Below are 18,989 nucleotides of genomic sequence, written 5' to 3'. Positions count from 1 at the left end.
TCTACTGACTAATATCATGTTAAGTTCTCACTCTACGCGACTCTGATTGCGCCAATGGTAAGCTGATTCGCCCCCCTTCAGCTGTGTTTCCCACGCCGCCGAGCTGGTCCGATGCCCCGCTTATCGATCACGACATCTCTCGAGGGCCTTCGTCATTTTGCCGGCTGCTGAAAAGAGCAATAAATAGAGAAGCGAAGGCCTTGAATACAGACATCGTGGTTCGGCTGGAGAATTAGTAGTGGGCTGCCTCTGAATCTGGTGTATGAAACATGTCGGGCGTATGTATAACTGCGAATGACCCAACCAGCTGTTACTTACCTGCAAATGCGGCCACATCAACTTCCCTGATCCGATCCTTCGGGTCATACGGCAGGGATCGGTTATCATCAGAATGCTCTCACAGCGAAGAATGAACATACGTCAATAGAGAACCTGCCAGATTTGAAAAGGAAACATGAATAATGAATGATCTTGCTTACAGCATTCGCCCTGTTCCTTTGGCTTGTGATGACATACGCTTGTGGCTGGCTGAGCGAGTATGAATCAAATTCGGGGATATCCATCCGGCTGCTACTCTGCCGCATAGGTCTCCTGTTGCCAAGGCAGCACTAATGTTCACTAGGGTAGATGCGTGCTGACCATGCAAGGCGTACGACGATTCGCCAGACAAGTCATTGCATGATCGTACTCATTTAGCCTCGAGTAGATAAACTGCCAGGAGCTTGAGACGACCCTAGGCACAGCAACTCTGCTCCCATCACGCAATTGCAAGTTGAAGACAGTGGCTCGCCCCCCGCAGATGGCTGTGAATCAGGTCCATAGCCTCGGTACAGTATAGCAATCCCATCATGGTCATAACATCGTCCAGGACCATGATGACGATTGCTGAGGCTTCCACCCTCACATCGCTTCCGGCGGCCACGTTGAAACCGATTCCCTACTCCCAACGGCAGTTGCTGCTCCTCGACCCTCGGAGACCGTACATGCTCCACACTAACAGAGAGATACCCGAGCTCAAATTCGGAGATTTGTTAGTTGAGGTGTATGGTATTGGCTTGAACCAAATCGACTGGGAACCTACGTGCGTAGATGCAGTCTCCCGTTCCCCGCCAGGGCACCCGCCTCACCTGTCCCCCGTGAGGACCTATTAATTGACATAATGAGTCTGGCATCAGAGACACCGGACATACTCTTCCCCCACCACCGTGTCTCAATGGACGCGAATTTATCGGCAAGATTATCGCCTCAAACGTGGACCGGAAATGCAGACTCCGGGCTGGGGAATGGGTGAGTGCTCGAAGTTCAGATAACACCACGTTGATTGTGACTCACAACATATTGGTCAAGGTTCTCGCTGTATCTACAGACCACCGCGACCTGAGAAAAGCTGCGTTCCAGGAATATGCCATTGTCTCCTGCTACAACGCAATCCGGATCCCCAAGCATGTCGAACCATTTCAAGTCGCTTCAATGGGAGTAGCCTATGTCACAGCAGGCCTCGCTCTCGGGGTCTGCTTAGGTCTTACGTTCACCAAGGGGCCCAAGCAGAAAGAGTTCAATTTGCTGGAGAATGCAAGGATGTACCCGGAGAATGTTCCCGATGATATCGCCGACGAGGTGTTTGATGCTATGGCACCTTGTTATCAAGCGCAGCCCGGTGAATGGCTCTTGGTATCCGGGGGTGAGTAGCGCTATTAATGATGCAATCGTAACTGAGTGAGCGACGTAGAGTTGACTCTTGTGAAGCATCGACGATTACCGGGCAAATTCTTATTCAACTGGCGAAGCTGGGAGGACTAAAAGTGGTGGGCGCTGCCGACCTTAGCAGCCATGGAGAGCTTTTACAGTCATTGGGAACCGGTGAGTCAAGCACAAGATATGACGGCGATAACTCTGACTTACCACAGCGTCCAGACGTCTTGATTGATCTCAGTAACCTCGATCAAGCAAAGCGTGACATCAAACGGCTTACTCCAGGATCACTCAGACTCGCCATTGATGCCGTTGGACCAGAATCCGCAGAGTGGTGTCAGCAAGTCCTTGCAGAGCGGACAAGTTCCAGATACTGCCGCCCAGGGCACGAGACACCAACAAAACCATTGCCGGTCGATGCGGCTGCTCGCGGGGGAGGCAGCAAGCTGAGCCACCTTGTTGCCATGTCGGGCAAGCCCGGAACTTACAATCCCAACATTCAGGTGCATACGGTACCCATCAAACTGTTTCATACAAGCCCATACGTTGGAGGTCATTTGAGCAAGTGGCTATATGAGCTGCTCGATACAAATAAGATACAACCCCCTGAAGTCGACTTTGTACCGGGAGGGCTTGCTGCGATAAATGGAGCCTTGGAAACATTGAGACAGGGCAAGATGTCGGGAAAGAGGCTTGTGATTCGAGTCAAGGAGCCAGATGTGAAGATTGGATCTCTATCGCCAACCTGAATTGAATAGACTCATAGTGAGCGATCTAGTCACACAGCCTTTCGCCTGTTGTTTGACAAATAGATAGTCATGGCATACAAATTCTGTCATTCCTATACGATATCAAGAGGACGTTGTGAATGGTTCGGAAAGCACAACAGCAGCGCCCAGACAGGCGCAGACTCTCTTCATTCACTGGCCCCAAACTTGTCATCGGAACCTCGAGGTGGTACCATACCTATCATTTCTTGATTCATATGCAGTTTCTAGCGATCTGGCCACTTAAGCAGTCCTAGTACGCTTCTTGAGGAAGATTTTCAACGGCATCCGCTCCCACACCAAGAACGTACGCAGCGCATCGTGCCAGCCCTCCTGGCCGGGAACCAGCTCGAAATCGAATCCAAACAGCAGCCGTGCAAGAATCAAGCGCATTTCAGAGTAAGCAAGGTTCTTACCCAGACAGTCTCTTGGTCCGTAGCTGAATGGCTTGAATGTGGCACGATTGTCGTTCTTGAACTTGTCGTCGTACAAGGGATGAGACTTGGGAAGCCATCTCTCAGGCAGGTATGAGTCGGGCTCAGCCCAATGGCTGGGGTTGTGGTAGGTGGCCATCTGGAATACCGTAACAGTAGTCTGATCATAGGTGTGGTCAGTTCCTCAAGAGCCCTGTTCTGCCTGGGGAAATACATATGGGGATGACTTACTCCTTTCGGGACCCATTTGCCATCAATCATGCCTCCAGGACTCTGTCGCGGAGGCGTCTCAGGAACCGGAGGATACACACGAAGAGCCTCTTCAATGCAGGCATGAAGATACTCTAGTCGCTGCGTCGAGCTGAGCGTAATCTCTTCTTCATCAGAGAAAGCAGACCGAAGCTCCCTCGTCAGCCTCTCGTACGCAATCGGATTGCTACCAAGGTAGAACACCAAGGCGGACAAAGAGGAGGCTGTAGTTTCGCTGCCTGCTGTAATGACAAGAGGAGAAGAAGCCAGGATCTCGGGCTCAAGGAAGCCAAATTCGCCGTCGCGGTTCTTCTTGAGCATGAAAGCGATGAAGTCACGGTAGCCTTGGATGGCAAAATCGCCTTGCTTGATTCGCGCCTGGGCCTTGCCCACAATATAGTCTCTGTTGTCGGTGCTGCTGTTCAAATCGCCAACAACTCGTAGCCATTTGACAACTTCATGAGCCAGGGGAAACTGCCTGAGGAAACGGCGGTAGGAATCGCCGCGAAACCCATTGAAGAAAGCGGATACCCAAGGATGATAGCCATTACTTTCGAGGCAATGAAAGGGCTCCGAGTGGTAGAGGTGGCCAATGATGTCGAACGTGGTGAAGTCAAACCATTTGATGACATTGAAGCTCTCCCCAGTGTCTGCCTTATTGGCGAAGCGACTCATGAGCAGGTCGACGTACTGCTTCATGATGCCTTCTTGGCTTCTTAGTGCAGAGTCACTGAATGCATGGGCTAGTTGCCGTCTCTGTCGCCTGTGCACGTCTTTGGGAGCCGCAATGAGAGCGGTGGTGTCCCCCTGGAACAGGAACTCGGGCACTTTCCCAAACTCCTCTTGGCCTGCCTTGTGCCCATAGACGTCAGGCCAACCAACGGATCCATCAACCGCCAGATGGTTAGGGCCAACACGCACAATCGGGCCATACTTATGATGAAGCTTCCGGATTGTGTTGTGCATGGTGCCACGGATGAAGCTGTCGTACATGTAGGGGAGATAGAAAGCAGCCATATGAGTTGGGCCGGGAAATTTGGAGAGCGGATGCAACCAGATATTGTAGAAAGCAACTCCTACACGCCATGCAATAAACTATGACATTGATATGTCAGTTCGGGAGCAATCGTCATGATCCGGCACTGGGCTGTAGTTCAATGATAACTGACCATCACAACAAATATGCCCAGCAACTGAAGGCCACTCTTTCGGGCCAGGCTCTCGGCTGCTTCTTGCACAAGGCCCCGAAGTTGTGATCCGACCAAGTTTGGCCCTTTGTCATAAGTGAGAAAAGTATTCATGGTGCCGTCGAAGCTTTGTGTATGATGTCTCTGTCTGATTGGGATTGACTTCGGGATGGGAATGATAGTGCGATGACGCCTCTATATCGAAGGCTCTCACTGTATTTGTACTTTTCTAATCTAGATTCCACTGCACGACTTGATCTGGCACACTTCTCCGCTCAACAAACCACATGCATGAGATAGGAGATAATACAGTCAGAGAGGATCATAGGGGTAGATCTTAGAGACAAGGACTTGATTGCAGAGTAGGTTTTGTAGCTACAACGGGAAAGAGCGCGCGCGTCAAACCTATACTCAAAGAACTTTGCGGAGTCTCGGGAAGTAAACACTCTCCGGATCAATACCACCTTTTCGAGGTCTCGTCCATACGAGTAGGCTTGATCACTGACATCCGTTCACACATCTTTACGTCAGTGAATTGCTCCGACAAAGTGCCTGCAGAGAAAACTGATAGATTTGCAATATGGTAAACGACCCTGGAAAAAAAACATCCATTCGCTTCACACATGATGAGTGTTGTTAAACAAGTGACAGAAACCTTGTTGGCAATCAACCAAGAGACGGGATCGCTGCTTCAGCGGCTCAACATTATCAGATAACTTAGGACATAGTTACTTCACTTGCAGTTGAGCTCACCTCATAGATGAATTCAATGCCAACATGCTTGGCCAAGTAACCGCTATTGAATCACAAATTATGCTATTGTAACTCTCGCCTAGTCGGAGGTTACATATGCTCGGGATGCTGGGCATGGTTCTCATACTCCAAGCACGGCAAGGATCCAAATTGCTGCAGACTATTTTACCAACGCCTTGATAGCGCTCTCAGCCGCTCCTTTTGGACTTGAGTACTACCTAGATCCATTCGATCCCGAATCGGCTCTATTCCTGGCTTGCGAATGATACATACGTTGCCGCGGACTTTGCTCCGCTGCTACGTGAGCATGCTGGGGTTAACTCCCTTGTCAAATCCTACCCTGCTGATCTTTGAACGCCTTCTGTTTCTTGTCTTGCAGTTGAAGGTTGGCCCTCGTATGCAACCAGCAGGCAAAGTGACCGATAACGGGAAGCTCTGAAGGAATATTTTCGAGTTGGACGAAAGGGGTCGCAAACAGTTTCTGGTCCTAGATGCTGAAGCAGGCAACTGCTCGATTAAGATATTATTGGCAGCTACAATCGAGCTATATCCATTCTCTTTAATAAGAGGCAGTGTTTTTTTTTTTTCCGGCATTGCTAAAGCCTGAGAGCTGTTTACGGCATACGTACAATTGCATGGTCTGCTGCCATGCAGAGTACTTCAGCTTGTAGCTCTTGGCTTAACTTCCTTACTATTGATTACAAGATTATCAAGACTACGACTCGAGAGTCATCACAATGGCCCCTTTCCCTATCCTGAGACTTTGCAGCCCGCGCCGCAGCCCTCGAGTGGGAAACAAGTGCCATGGGGGGACGGGCGGAGCATCAGCACCGGATGTAAACAGTCCGCTGGCTTCTGTCTCAACCCTCTTGCACACTTCTCTCGACATTGTATGGTTACAATTACTATGGAACTAGGCAAGCTAATCGTGCCTGATGCAAGAAAGTTGAATCTCGTCGGACAAAATAATCTGCCAAAGCAAGACGGAAATAGGCTGCATAATAGTTCCATAGGTGTTTGAGAAGGGCCAGAAAGTCGTGGCCTCCATAAGACATGTACGAGAAGTTTAAGAGAGCATAGGAGTTTTTTCCCGTCTTTTCTAAAGACTGGATACGGGTTCGAGGATGTATCCATCTTACGGTTAAGTTGAGAAGATTCGTCTACCTGTGTACTGCAGACTACTTAGGTGTATACCCACGGCCTGAATGATCATGTCCCATGCTCCTGTGCAGTGTGACCTGTATTTATCCCCTTATTACATATGATTATACGCGTATCAGTATGTATTGCGGTTATAGCAACAAACGAGCCATGTGAATTGCCTCAGAGTCTGCCGGAGGAACCAACTCTGCACTGTCGTTCAATGCACTCATCTGCTCTTCATCCAGCCCAGAACTCGTACCCATCTACCGTGCAACTGCATACTGCCAATCATACATAGCGTAGAAGGGAGCGTAGAATTTAAAACATATTCCTTGCGCCTCAGCGGCTTAATGGCTTTTCATTTCCCTCGCAGGTCCTCCGGAGTATCGGGTTGATTCTGCCAATGCGCCTTGATAACCGCTGGGTGCTTGCCCAAGTTGTCGCTAATCCTGGTGATAATGGGAAACGCATCCAGATCAACGCCGTATCTTCGGGCATTCCACACAGCCGGCAGGAGACACACATCAGCCAGGGTGATGGCATCTCCAACCGAGTACTCGCCAGCCCAGCCCTTGACGGCCGCCTCGTAGGCTTCGAGCACCTCTGTCATGATCTCCTTGTTCCACTGCTCTGCATTTCCCCCAATTGCTCGGACACGCTTCATGACCTTCATGTTTGTGACGGGCTGAAGGTCGCAGGCAATTATTGCGGCCAGGGCTCGTGCAACAGCTCTCGCCTCTGGGTTCGACGTTGGTGGCAAGACGTGGTAGCTGTCGGGGTAGATTTCCTCCAGGTACTCGATGGCAGCTACTGATTGGCCAACTGAGAACACATTTCCATTGCCAGATGTGCGCACCAGCAGCGGCACTGTGGCGGTTGGATTGCGAGCTTTGTAGTCGCTGGCCAAGTGATCGCCTTTCAGTAGGTTCACGGCCTGAAGTTCATAATCAATGCCCTTGAGATTCAGCACAATTCGAAGCCTGGCCGAGCAGGAAGAGCGGAAGTAGCTGTATAACGTGTATGTAGGGTCCGACATGGTGATGGGTTCAGCCGGGGCTTTCTGAGAGCGGGGTTGCAGGGTCTCGGGTCAGGTTCGGTGGTGCCTCGTAGTCTTTGCTGCTGTTTCTACAACTTGTCGCAGACGATGCAATTCTCGGGATGAGACGACAATCTTCGAGATTGAGATAATTGACAGTTTGAAGCGCGCCTCAATGTTAAATCCAAGGATGAGCCTTCTTCCCTGTATGTGACCTTGGAGGCGCCGCGCGGAAAAGGGCCGCAGAGCCGATTCCGAGCCAAAGATCATCCCGTCGATAGCCTCCCTGGGCCGAAATCTCGAGTTTTTTCAGACGGTCTCGTTGGTTCTAAGGCAGATGGGCAAACAGTACTCTGGAAGCATGGCTCAATCACTTTGGTAGACATTGGGTGCTACAGGGCTTGGTGCACACGAGACTGACTGGAGGATAATCGGTAGGACCTCGCTCATGCCTCCTGGCGTCTTTGACCACCCACTATAATGGGCATGGCAAGATGAATCATACTACACCTATGTACGCGTACGTGACGGGGACCCGGCATCAGCCCGAAGCCACAACCGCTTTCGACGACGGATAAAAAGCTTGTAATTCCTCGGACTATAATGGGCTTTGGTTCCCTAGGTCGAAACTTGTCTGCAACTCCTTGGACACGGCAATCACTCAGAAATACTTTGTCTGAGCATTCAGCTGTGGGGGGAATGCCGAACCTGCTGGGCTCGGGTAGTTGATGTTGGCTACCAACGACATTGAGCCCGGGGGTCTCAACGATCCGAATATGTGCTGCCGAGATAATGATATCAGTTCCACGCCTCAGTTGGACACTCCGCAGAGCTTTTACTTCGTACCCTGCATCTTCCAGCGCCAATTTTTGGGGAGCCCCAACCATCCAAGCAAATCTCACATATGTAAATGGCTCCACGGTTCTTTGCTGTATCGTTCGGCCCCATAATTCGTCCGCCTTACGCTTCCCCGCCTGGCTCCTCAACACCATCTCAACTGAACCAATGTCAATTCAAGCTGACATCCGCACTGAATACCTGAAATGGCGACCCCTCAACCTCGCCTTGCCTGTCTTGTTATGTCAACTGGTAGGATGAACTAGTCAAGAATATAGTCTGAAAGCCCGTTAAAGCATGTATATTGCCTCGAATGAAATCGTGCAGCACTAGGCGTGCTTTAAACCGATTTAACACCATCTCGTTTGACACCGTCTTTGAGCTAGTGCTCGTCCCATGAGTTCAGAATTGTGAAGACAGGCCATCCTTGCGATCAGTATACAGGCATATTGACAAGTCTCAATCAATCCGGTCATCAACTTCAAGTCAATTTAGGTAAGACAAGATGAATTGACAACTGGCCTGAGAGGGCAGTGAGCAGTCCCATGAAGCACATGGTAATGGTTCCTTCTTGGGGCATCTCGTATTCGGCGTGCTGCCCAGGGAAGCAACTCGCTCACCCAACCATAACGTTGCCGACGACAATCAAGGCTTCAACAAGGAAGGCAAATGCAGCGTCGATCCTGAATCCTAAACTTGAAGCCAGTGGAAGAAAATTGTCTATGTGTGTCGGCTGATGTATGGCATGAACAATGGTGACAGACAGTTTTCAGCCGCACGCGCCCAATGTAAGAAACGGCTGCCTGTCCTGAGGGACAATCAACAGTGTGGAGCAGAATCCGAGGGATTATACATAGTCAATCGGCATGTTAAAGCAGGAGCAGGAGAATAGCACAAGAAGAACAATTGGAGAGCTGATTCGGATTTGACTGAGGATCACCTGCGGCGCGAATTGATGTTACGCCTGTTTCATTGAAGGAATCAGTCCGTTAGAAGGGTTATTGAAGCTGGACAAATTTTCAAACGACGTCGAGATCGCTGCGTCCGGGTCCCATTAATCCACGAGATAATGGGGCTCCTAGAGCAAGGCTGACGAAGGTTAAAAATAACATCATGGTTCCTTCGTTCGGTAAACGTAGCGCTCCCGCCAATGGCAACCTGACTCGAGACTATTAGCCGTTCTTTCTCTAGTCGTTGGGTCGACCTCACGTTGAACCATGCAACTGTGCAGTAGTTGGCGTTGAAATGCTTCTTGGCTCTTTTAGCTTAAATGCCCTTGATGAAGAAGTGTGTTGCGGTCAGGAAGAGGGAGTTAAAATGGGCGAATACCCCCAATTGTTGACGCTTAGGTCGAAGTGCTCTCCTTGTTGATGACCTTGAGTCTGAAGGCCATCAAGATGCAACTCCGACTGTTGATGCTATGTATAGCCACTCTTACGAGTGCCCAATTCTTTGTCAACTTTGATCAGCAACTGGAGGACCGTCCTAGGGTATACACAGTGGTCAAAGAAGAAGTCGGACGACTGGATATCCCGGCAAAGTCCAGCTCCAAGAACGACGATGAAAAGGCTCCTCTTGGGTCTGAGCTGACGGCGCGCCAAGCCCTCGACGTATTGCTGGGCAAGCGGCAGTCCTGTGCTCAAGGGTTTGGATACTGTGCCAGTATGTTCCCGTCGACAACAGCGAGATGAAGACTATCGTGAGAACGAATGGCTGCTGACCATCATCACATATATATAGGCGCCGGAGGTTGTTGCGTTGCGAATAGCCTCTGCTGCTCGTACGGATACTGCCATACCCAAGGGTCCGCCTGCTGCCCAAACGGACCGTGTGCAGCCGGCCAAACATGTTGTGGCTATAGTCACTGCATGCCTAAGGGGGACCAATGTTGCTCAGATGAATCCCATTGTCCGGCGGGTAACCACTGCTACCTCTCCGGTTTGACGCACAGAATGGTGTGCTGCACCGACGCCAAATGCACGGCACATGTGGACGATGGAAAAACGACATATGCGCCGACCACGACGAGCACACATACGTACACCACCACTTACTATCAGTACTATTACTGGACTGTGACCTGGTGAGTCGAGATCAAAGCGGGTTGACTTGAGTAGACGCTGATCATCTCCGACAGGTATTACTGGTATTACTACTGGACTTACTCGATCGACATCCATGCATCGATCGTGACCTCGTCCCGTTCAACCACCTGGACTACATTCAGTGTCAAGACAACGGATGCCAGTGCCGCTTCCGAATACTTCAGTTCCAAGTCGAGAACACTGTCTCTTCCCACGCCTGCCGCGGCTACTTCCCTTGAGTCTCTGGCTGGGAGCACATCATTCGCGTCTTCGCCGCCCTCCGACTCTCCGAGTGAGAGCCCTAGTCCGACTGATAAGCCGACCTTTTCGATGCCGCCCCCGCCAAGTGCTACTCCATTTGTGCCGGTTGATGGTACTAGCAGTACGAGCAAATCGAAAAGTAGCAGTACCACAACTCTGCTTCGAAGTGGTGGCGATGATAATGGCGGCGACAAAGGTGACGGTTCGTCCGGGGCAGCGCCTTTGTGGGCGGGATCAGATTGGAGGACGGCTTGGGTCCTGGTGCTTGGTGCTGGGACTGGGTTACTAGCTGTGATCCTATAAGACGATGAAAGAGAAGACATGCATGCTGACGTATTGGGAATACCAATACTGAAATGATGACACACTGGTTCGATCGAGGAAGAAGGTTTGCATATTTGATTGCTTGTTTAAGGAAGTATCTAGGTAATGATAGGTGAAATATACCATTGACCCCGTTCCAAGCGATTAATCCTCCACAAACCACATGGCTGTTGTCAACCATTCTCTTATTATAGCTCTTCCTTGATTGTTGCCTCCAAGGTGATGTGCTTTTCCAAGATGTTCTTGACCTTGTCCAGAGGCAGGGACTCTACGTGGAAGCCCTTGTGACCTGTCAGGCTCTCAGCCATACACAAGGTATTATAGATGGCTTCCTCTGTAGCATCAGCAGCGCCCTCAAACAAGGCATTGATTGTCGAATCGTCAATCGTCTCAGTGACGAGAGCGTTGGCCTTGAATGGGTCAACAGACCTGTGGTTCGCGCCCACTGTCTGTACAGGAATCTCGTTGGCCGTGCTGAATGCCATGAAGATGTCGCCGCTGGGATTGTGGCCGTAGCCTCCAACCCGAGAAAGACCACCGGTGGCACGTTTGGCGAGACGCTGCAGCTGGATCGGACTCAACGGAGCATCCGTTGCGAGGACGATGATGATACTGCCGTCGCGTTGATCCTTGGCGGCATCGTACTCAGCTTTCGCCTTGGCTGCCTCTTTCTTCTTTTCAGCCTCCGCAGCGAGGATCCTCCCCACAGGAATTCCCGTGATGTGAAGATGCTGCATTCGGCCGTAGTTTGCCTGAACCAGGGCCGCCACAGTGTAGCTCTTGTCGTTTCCTTTGCTATCGTAGCCCGGCACGACTCTGCTCGAAGTTCCAGTGCCGCCCTTGAATCCCTGACACAACATTCCCGTTCCGCCGCCGGTGTTGCCCTCAGGAACCGGGTCGGAAGAGGCTGCCTTGATGCCATTGACGACGTGTTGCGGCGTCACTGCAAACTTGGTCAAGTCGTTGAGGAAGCCATCGAACGTCTCTCCTACAACAGGCAGTAGGAACCAGTCTACGCTTCCATCGGCTGCACCGTGGTTTTCGATGGCGTATTGGTAGATGCCAGTATAGCAGTTGCCGACAGCGAAGCTGTTTGTCAGGATGATGGGACTGTGGAGGAGGCCCGTCTCTTCGATCCAATGGCTGCCTGTCATCTCTCCGCTACCGTTGTAGCGGAACACACCGGCGTAACAGGCATTGTTGAACCAATCTTTACGAGGAAGAATGGTAGTCACGCCAGTGTTGACAGAACCGTCGGGGCTGTGGATAGATTCCGTGTGGACTAGCACTCCTGCGACGTCTGTGATGCCGTTCTTGGGGCCGGTGGGCCAAGCTCCCACTTTGAGGCCCGGAACAAGATCGCGGAGGCGGACTCGAGCGGACGGCGAGCGGGCCATGATGGAGTCGGTCATTAGACGATCGCGAGTAGTACTCGTATAAGTTGAGGCGGCAGCTGGTTGCCGAATCTGACAGGGGTGGGTGCTCGGATGGCTCGTTGATGCTTATTCTCAAGCTTGAAACATGCAACTGCCCGGAAGTATCTTGACAATCAGCGCCGAGGCCGACGGGCAATTGCTGATATTATATACACTACAGATTGATAAGCATGGAGCCCTTTGTCCCAGGTTCGTGATCCTACGCGGGTTACATAGTCGCAGAGCACTCTAGATGACTCACGCCGTTACTGAACTTTTGCAAGCCGGCTATTAGTGCTATTAGTCACAGAAGAGATGGGGTGTAGCGTCTTGCGACTCTAGATGCTATCTTAGCAGGTATGCGCTTGAGAACATCGGCGGACAAAAACGTTGTGTCTTCAGACGTCGTCTTTCAAGCCGAGATCTTGATGCGTGTGCTATTGGGAACTGCATGGTTTGAAGCCTCTTGGTGTGTAGACGAGAGCTTTCATATCCTCAACGATTTGGCCCGGTGCTCCTCGTGCAGCCTCCAGAGTTGTGTGGACGCATTGTTGACTCAGAGGGTGCTTTCTCCGCCCACTAGCCGTGGGGTAACGTCTTGGCAACCATATGGGAGTGATTGAGTGCTGGTTGATGAAAACCTCAGTCTCAGAAATGCGCTGGATCGGTAAATGGCGTTGGCGGGCTAGGCGGCTCTCTGTTGCGATTTACCGTTTGCCACCTCATGGGAAGACACACCTATTCCAACAAACATACGAGTATGCGGGCAAGGCGGGGTATCATTAACCGTCTAATGAGGTATGGGAGCATCTGCAGGGCTGCTGTTTATCTCAGCCTAGCTCTGATGCGATATCACATCATGCTGTGCTTTGCAAACAGGGACAATCTTCGACAACTCATCTTGGCAAAGATTGATAATGAGTGGATACAAGACATGTAATACAATCTCTGGCCTTATCAGCGATGCGGTGAGAGCAAAAGGTCTGTTAGGATAACTGTAGCTGTAGTGCCGAGTTCTGCACATGCCGCTGTAAGAAAACGAGAGGTCAAAATCGTTGCCCCTGGTTCTCCAAGCCAGTGAGATTGGCCGAGAGGCTATTGTTCGGTGTTCCGAGTGGCAATCTGAAAAAAGCGAAAGAAACTAGCCGTTCTTTGCAGTTGCCCAGGAACGATCCCATTCGCTGGATGGCCTCGAGAGGATCCATTGTGTGGATTGGTGGAGTAGTCGTCTATTCGCCTCTCTCGCCAAACCCGGCTGTAGAGCTTCGGGCTGATTGATCGGAAGCAGAATACACGGATTTGAGCCAATCCGCTGACAAGTTCAGTAGGGCTGATGCTCATGATTATCAAGCAGACCGCTCCATCATTGCGCAAATACTCGGTGCAAAGCAGGAGGAAACGCTCGAAGGGGGCCAGCAGAAGGTAAGCTTGTAGTCCTGTGCGACTCGCGCTTTTGGGGGCCGCCCCCGGCGCTCGCATCCGCCTCGGTCTCGGCCGCCTTGAAGGGCCGGACCTCCTGAAAAAAAATCGTGTTGCCGTGTTTGGGCAATTCAGCTGTTGAGTTGTCATAGGAATGGTAACTGATCCTTTTACACTCGGCAGTAATAGTCGACTCAATGACGACAACACCCTTCCGACCCTTCAGTTGACAACTACATATCTCGACATGCCCTCGCCGTGAGATCATACCCTTGGTTGGATCAGCGACAAGCGACCATCTGTACTCGCCTGCGGACCCGTGCTTCAGCAAGTCGAAGGCCAAGGCGGAGCACAAAGTATCCTGCTCTCCGACCGCTCTTCCTCTTGATCAACAGTGTGAACCTCATTGATTCCATCTGTTGACTTCAAAGTCGCCGTCATGTTCACAAGTTCTAATTCCAGCGGCACCGCGCTGGAGGACGTCAATGAGAACGAGCGTGGTATCGCCACCTCTGAAAAGGACATCAACAATGTCTCCGATCGCGAAGAGCCCTTCATGACGAAAGAAGAAGAGGCCGGATATCAGTCGTCAGCTCCGGTGCCTACTGGCAGCGAGCCTCCAAACGGTGGCCTTCGGGCATGGCTCGTGGTTGTGGGAGCTTGGTGCACCTCCTTTTGCAGTTTTGGATGGATCAACAGTACGTCCATCTGAACCAAAGTGCCTTGCCAACAAAGAGCAACTTAAGCTAATCTTGCATAAAGGTGTCGGCGCGTTCCAGGATTACTACCAGGCTTCGCTTCTCAAAGAGTACTCGGCTAGCACTATCTCGTGGATCCCCTCGTTGCAGATCTTCTTCATGATGGCCTTGGGGCCCTTCATTGGTCTCATCTACGACAAGTACGGCCCTCGCTGGCTCATCATCGGCGGAACGTTTCTTCATGTCTTTGGCTTGATGATGACATCCATCTCTACGGAGTACTACCAGATCCTCTTGTCTCAGGGAGTCTGCAGTGCTGTTGGCGTATCTGCCATTTTCCAGCCAGGTAAGCCATCATCTCGTCTCTTCCGTGAAGCAGCACTAACGCACAGAAACAGCTCTCAATAGCATCGCGACATGGTTCACCACAAAACGCGGCGCCGCCTACGGACTTTTGGCTACCGGATCGAGTCTGGGCGGTGTCATTTTCCCCATCATGGTCCGTCGCCTCATAGATGAGGTCGGCTTTGGCTGGGCCATGCGAATTTCCGCCTTCTTGATCCTCGCTCTGCTCATTGTAGCCATCCTCACGGTTACGACGCATAACCCGCCAAAATTCCAGCCCATCACCTTGAAGCGGATGATGACACCTTTTACCGAGATCCAGTTCTCCTGTCTTGCTATGGGACTGCTGCTGTTCACCTTTGGACTGTATGTCCCGATCGATTACGTCTCCGTCGAGGCTGCCCAAGCCGGCATGGACCCCAATCTGGCGCAATATCTGGTTCCCATCCTCAACGCCGGAAGGTAATTATGCCAAAAACCTATCGATCAAAGTATCCCTTCGCTGACAATTTGTTCTTGTAGTCTGTTTGGTCGTGTCTTCTCCGGCTTTGCTGGAGATAATTGGGGTCGATACAACATCTTCGTCTCCGTGTGCTATCTGGCGGGCATATTTGTCCTAGGTCTCTGGATCCCGGCAGCCACCGATGGCGCACGAATCGCCTTTGCTACTTTGTTCGGCTTCATGTCGGGAGCCTATGTCGCCTTGATCGCCGCCCTTGTTGTGCAAATTTCACATCCGTCCGAAATCGGATTCCGGACTGGTCTCATCTTTCTGGCTTCCTCTGTCGGTGGCCTTACAACGGATCCCATATCAGGCGCCATTCTTGAGAAACCAATTGGATGGCTGGGTCCAAAGATCTTCGCAGGGATCTTGTGTATTGTTGGCACGTCGTTTGTTCTGGCGGCACGAATCCATAGGACGGGATGGAAGTTGAGGGTTGTCTTCTGAGGAGGCCACACCGCAGATTATTATTGTGACATGACATACACGCAGGCTTTAGCATATAAATGGTGTTAATGGGGTAGTTCTTTGATAAGTCGTTAGCATGGGTACTAGGTAAAAAAGCCGAAATGTCAAAATACTACTAATAATGAACCTCTATACATGTCTTCCTTGATGGCCTCATGAACAGCGATTGTAGGTACATCTATAATCCCTCATTAGAAATAGCTTGAGAAATCGTGCAAATCCAGATGCAAGTCTTCCACTAATGTGTTCCAATCAGGCATGGTGTTCTGCATGAGACTGCTCCAGTCCACGTTCTCGCCATCGAAACGACGGACGTCCAGAATTGCTTCCTGTGGAGGATTCATCATATTGTTGTCGTCAGGCACCTCATCCGCCCTAGCCACACCAATAGTGACGTCGTTTCCATTCACCACCGACTGCCGTATCAATTCGGCCTTCTTATGCAATCTCTTCAAGATGACAGACTTCAGTGCCGGGCCAGAAACGGCTGTGGAAAGCCTCACCTGCTCCAGCTCGAATGTTTTTGCGACTATGACCCAAGCTCGGTCAACGCTGGGGCCTGTGGGACAGACGCAAAGATGCCAGAGAACGTATAGCAGCATGTGGTACTGAGGGTGGCCATACATGCACCATCGATAAGGACGAAGAAGCTCGTCACTCCATAGCTCGAGGTGTATCTCCAGACATCTCAGGGCAGAGAGGAGGTTTGCTTCCGTAGCAAATGCGTTGCGCTTGTCCGGATTCTCCATATTGGCGAGCTGCTGCCTTGTGACGAAGTCGATCTTGTGCACCATGGCGAGCGCTGTCTTCATGGTCATCCTCTGTACTGGGATCACAGGGTTGCACGGCTTTATGTATTGCTCCACGCGTGACCTCAACTGGTTGAGCATATTACTCCTGATGACTTCTTTAGGAGTCGATCCAGAAGGAGTCATGGAGAGGTTGGCCATATGCTGCAGCGTCTGCGCGACTTCCATGCATGTCAGTGGAAGGCTCATTTTGGTCCATCCATTATGAGGTGGCGGGAGCTCTCTCATATCCGGACGAAGCTCGCTATCGTCCACATTCAGCGGCAGTTTCGTATCGTAACTGGGGACCGTCGACCATGAGCTGATGCCGTGATCCTCTGCGGCCCTTGAATCCCTCGCGAGAAAGTGCCACCACAGTCGCCGTCGAACTTCAGACTCAAAGGGAGACATTCCTAGCTTGGTTCCGTCGCGATGGAGACCGATAGAATGTGCCATCCTCACAGCAAGCCCATTGAGGATCCAGATGCCCCTGCCATGATAGTAAGCTCGCGCCGATGCCTAGCCTGGCGTGTTAGCACCTTTCAAATTGGGCCTCGTTCGGGAGCAGAGAACATACCAAGTATATGGCAAGCCCTTGCAGCAGCACGACAGTTGGGTTCTCCAGCATATCTGCCCTTGACAGATGCATCTGGAAATCCCTCTTAAACGTCCGCAAAGCAGTCGACTTGTCCACACCGAGAACATGCTGAGCCTCATCCAACTCCAGTGTCACAGTGGTAGCAAAATACATAGCCGAGACGAGGGCGAGAACGTCGCTTGCTACAGACTCCGGCTGGTGGATGGCGGTGAAAATAGTCACTTCATCTGTTGGGATATGCAGCAGCTTCATGGTTGCATCGACATTTTGGACAAAGAGATGCCACAACTGAGTGGCGCTCAGTCGGGACAGTCGCCAGCCCTTCTCCTTTTCCTCGAAGACGGGTGGACTGGATAGCAAGCCTATGAGGCTGAACGGTGAGTCAAGTCCCAGCTCCTTGCTGTCGTTGTGCGGTGTATGTAGCAGCGAGGACTTGTCTTGATCCTGTGAAACTTGAGATTAGTATGATGGCAGAGATGACGCGAAATCCTGACGATGCTTACCTCTTCAATCACCTTGGAGATGAGAAGTTCGTTGAAGTATTGGCTTGAGGTGCCGTTCCTGATTAAAACCTCCTCCGAGGGGAGTTCCTGTGGTTCCCTGGGAGATTCATGAGGGCTTACCGGTAGGCTCACCGGTAAGCCTGCCGGCGCAGACACATGTGTATTTGCATATGCATTGGCCGACAGCGATCTTCGTGCCGGATTGTTTGCATGATCGATGGAAGCCGCTACGATGGTCTTCTCAAGGTCCGAGATCCTCGACGCGACATCAGCTATGGTAGCCTTGCGCACTCGACGAATGGGCTTGTCAGAGACCGGATATGTGCACGTGAGACGAGCCCTCACGCATGCCAAGCACGGCGTCTGCCTATCGCACCGGATCTTCCTCCGGTGGCACAGCACACACGACCTGTCCGGCTTCCGGCGCGGGTGCGGCGACGGCGGAGTGAGGCCTCGGTCCGTAGAGGCTGGAGGAGTGGTTAGAGGTAGAGGCGGTTCATCAACGCTACTTTGCCCGGGAGACATGTCTCTCTCATCAGACCAACTTCCCGGGAACTTGCTGCAGGTAACGAGATTTCGGATTCAGTGATCAAAAGAAACCCCGTCCGAAGCTGGGCGAGCCTGGGAGGATCAATGACTTTGTCTCATAGCTTTCGGTCTCGGCGCTTGAACAAGGACCGACACCGAGCCGTGGCGGTTTTGCCCCTTTCAGCTAGAGGGCGGAAGCGCCGGTGGTTTCTTAGTAATAGCTGCCGTGCATTTGTGAGCAGCTGAGCTTCGCAGGACGGCTGATCCCAGCTAGAGAACCCAGTATCGCTGATGGTAGTTGATTGCGACGAGGATGTAGGCTTGCAAGCTGGTTGAGAGGAAACCCGCAGCGTTCGAAAGAGGAGAATTTCGAGAAGAGATGGTCTTTCATCAAAGATTACTCAACCATAGGCAGCACTTTCAGTATGTAATAGCCTATCCGCACTGCACGCGCTCATCATACCTCGGATTTTGACGTTCTCCACCTCCGCTTATGCGGCACAGGTGAGCTTGTCAAGTGCTTCATCGCCTTGTTTGTTACTTCATCCGAGGCGTTTCCATTCGCTCTCTGTTTGGCGGAAGGGCGCGGCGTTTGTCAGTGAGTGATATTGATTGACCACTTGAAGGCAACTCATGTTCACGACCATCTTCATTGGTACTCAGACCCGCACAGTTGGTCACAGCTGATCACGGATGATACATTGAGAAGTTCGACCAAACTCTGTACAGGTGGGTGCCCAAATGCCTGTCAAGCATTGGCCTGAGAACTGCCAACACCAGCATGTAATTACCCGTTGCTTGTGGTGTTGGAAGAGTAAATTGCTCCCGAGATCCCAACGTGAGCTCAAGATCCTGAATTCTTCCATGAGTGGAACAGGGTTGGGTCCTCAATATCCATGTAGTCCGGCTCTACCGAACTTCCATTCTTGTTATCAGGGAGTCGGTTAACGGCATGTAT

The 18,989-nt window shown here is 51.4% G+C and overlaps 7 protein-coding genes across 7 annotated transcripts; 3 read left to right on the top strand and 4 right to left on the bottom strand.

Annotated features, from left to right (window-relative positions):
* Nucleotides 1-812: 812 nt before the first annotated feature.
* Nucleotides 813-2,441, top strand: TRIREDRAFT_79738 (uncharacterized protein; the record flags this gene model as incomplete). The annotated part of the gene is made up of 6 exons (XM_006967002.1): nt 813-1,081; nt 1,176-1,287; nt 1,348-1,681; nt 1,747-1,860; nt 1,915-2,036; nt 2,085-2,441. The coding sequence occupies exons 1-6, from the start codon at nt 849-851 to the stop codon at nt 2,439-2,441; spliced, it is 1,272 nt and encodes a 423-aa protein (XP_006967064.1). The 5' UTR covers nt 813-848.
* Nucleotides 2,442-2,702: 261 nt separating this feature from the next.
* On the bottom strand, nt 2,703-4,443 carry TRIREDRAFT_109237 (uncharacterized protein; the record flags this gene model as incomplete). The annotated part of the gene is made up of 3 exons (XM_006966900.1): nt 2,703-3,032; nt 3,125-4,237; nt 4,312-4,443. 3 exons carry the CDS (start codon nt 4,441-4,443, stop codon nt 2,703-2,705), a joined length of 1,575 nt encoding a protein of 524 aa, XP_006966962.1.
* Nucleotides 4,444-6,583: 2,140 nt separating this feature from the next.
* Nucleotides 6,584-7,352, bottom strand: TRIREDRAFT_79737 (uncharacterized protein; the record flags this gene model as incomplete). Its single annotated transcript, XM_006966899.1, has 1 exon — nt 6,584-7,352. Exon 1 carries the CDS (start codon nt 7,259-7,261, stop codon nt 6,584-6,586), a length of 678 nt encoding a protein of 225 aa, XP_006966961.1. The 5' UTR covers nt 7,262-7,352.
* Nucleotides 7,353-9,495: 2,143 nt separating this feature from the next.
* Nucleotides 9,496-10,746, top strand: TRIREDRAFT_109235 (carbohydrate-binding module family 18; the record flags this gene model as incomplete). Its single annotated transcript, XM_006967001.1, has 3 exons — nt 9,496-9,760; nt 9,839-10,181; nt 10,236-10,746. 3 exons carry the CDS (start codon nt 9,496-9,498, stop codon nt 10,744-10,746), a joined length of 1,119 nt encoding a protein of 372 aa, XP_006967063.1.
* A 209-nt stretch (nt 10,747-10,955) lies between these two features.
* On the bottom strand, nt 10,956-12,164 carry TRIREDRAFT_109234 (uncharacterized protein; the record flags this gene model as incomplete). Its single annotated transcript, XM_006966898.1, has 1 exon — nt 10,956-12,164. One exon carries the CDS (start codon nt 12,162-12,164, stop codon nt 10,956-10,958), a length of 1,209 nt encoding a protein of 402 aa, XP_006966960.1.
* Nucleotides 12,165-14,157: 1,993 nt separating this feature from the next.
* On the top strand, nt 14,158-15,593 carry TRIREDRAFT_64920 (uncharacterized protein; the record flags this gene model as incomplete). Its single annotated transcript, XM_006967000.1, has 4 exons — nt 14,158-14,299; nt 14,364-14,645; nt 14,698-15,106; nt 15,167-15,593. 4 exons carry the CDS (start codon nt 14,158-14,160, stop codon nt 15,591-15,593), a joined length of 1,260 nt encoding a protein of 419 aa, XP_006967062.1.
* Nucleotides 15,594-16,018: 425 nt separating this feature from the next.
* Nucleotides 16,019-17,935, bottom strand: TRIREDRAFT_26871 (uncharacterized protein; the record flags this gene model as incomplete). The annotated part of the gene is made up of 4 exons (XM_006966872.1): nt 16,019-16,921; nt 16,980-17,444; nt 17,504-17,600; nt 17,688-17,935. Coding segments are annotated over 4 exons (1,713 nt in total), but the record flags the coding sequence as incomplete, so codon positions are not given.
* Nucleotides 17,936-18,989: the final 1,054 nt, after the last annotated feature.

Source organism: Trichoderma reesei (genome assembly GCF_000167675.1).
Source record: "Trichoderma reesei QM6a unplaced genomic scaffold TRIREscaffold_15, whole genome shotgun sequence".
Lineage (NCBI taxonomy): Eukaryota > Fungi > Ascomycota > Sordariomycetes > Hypocreales > Hypocreaceae > Trichoderma > Trichoderma reesei.
Note: the sequence above shows the minus strand (reverse complement) of the source record. Positions and strands in the feature narration are given on the sequence as shown.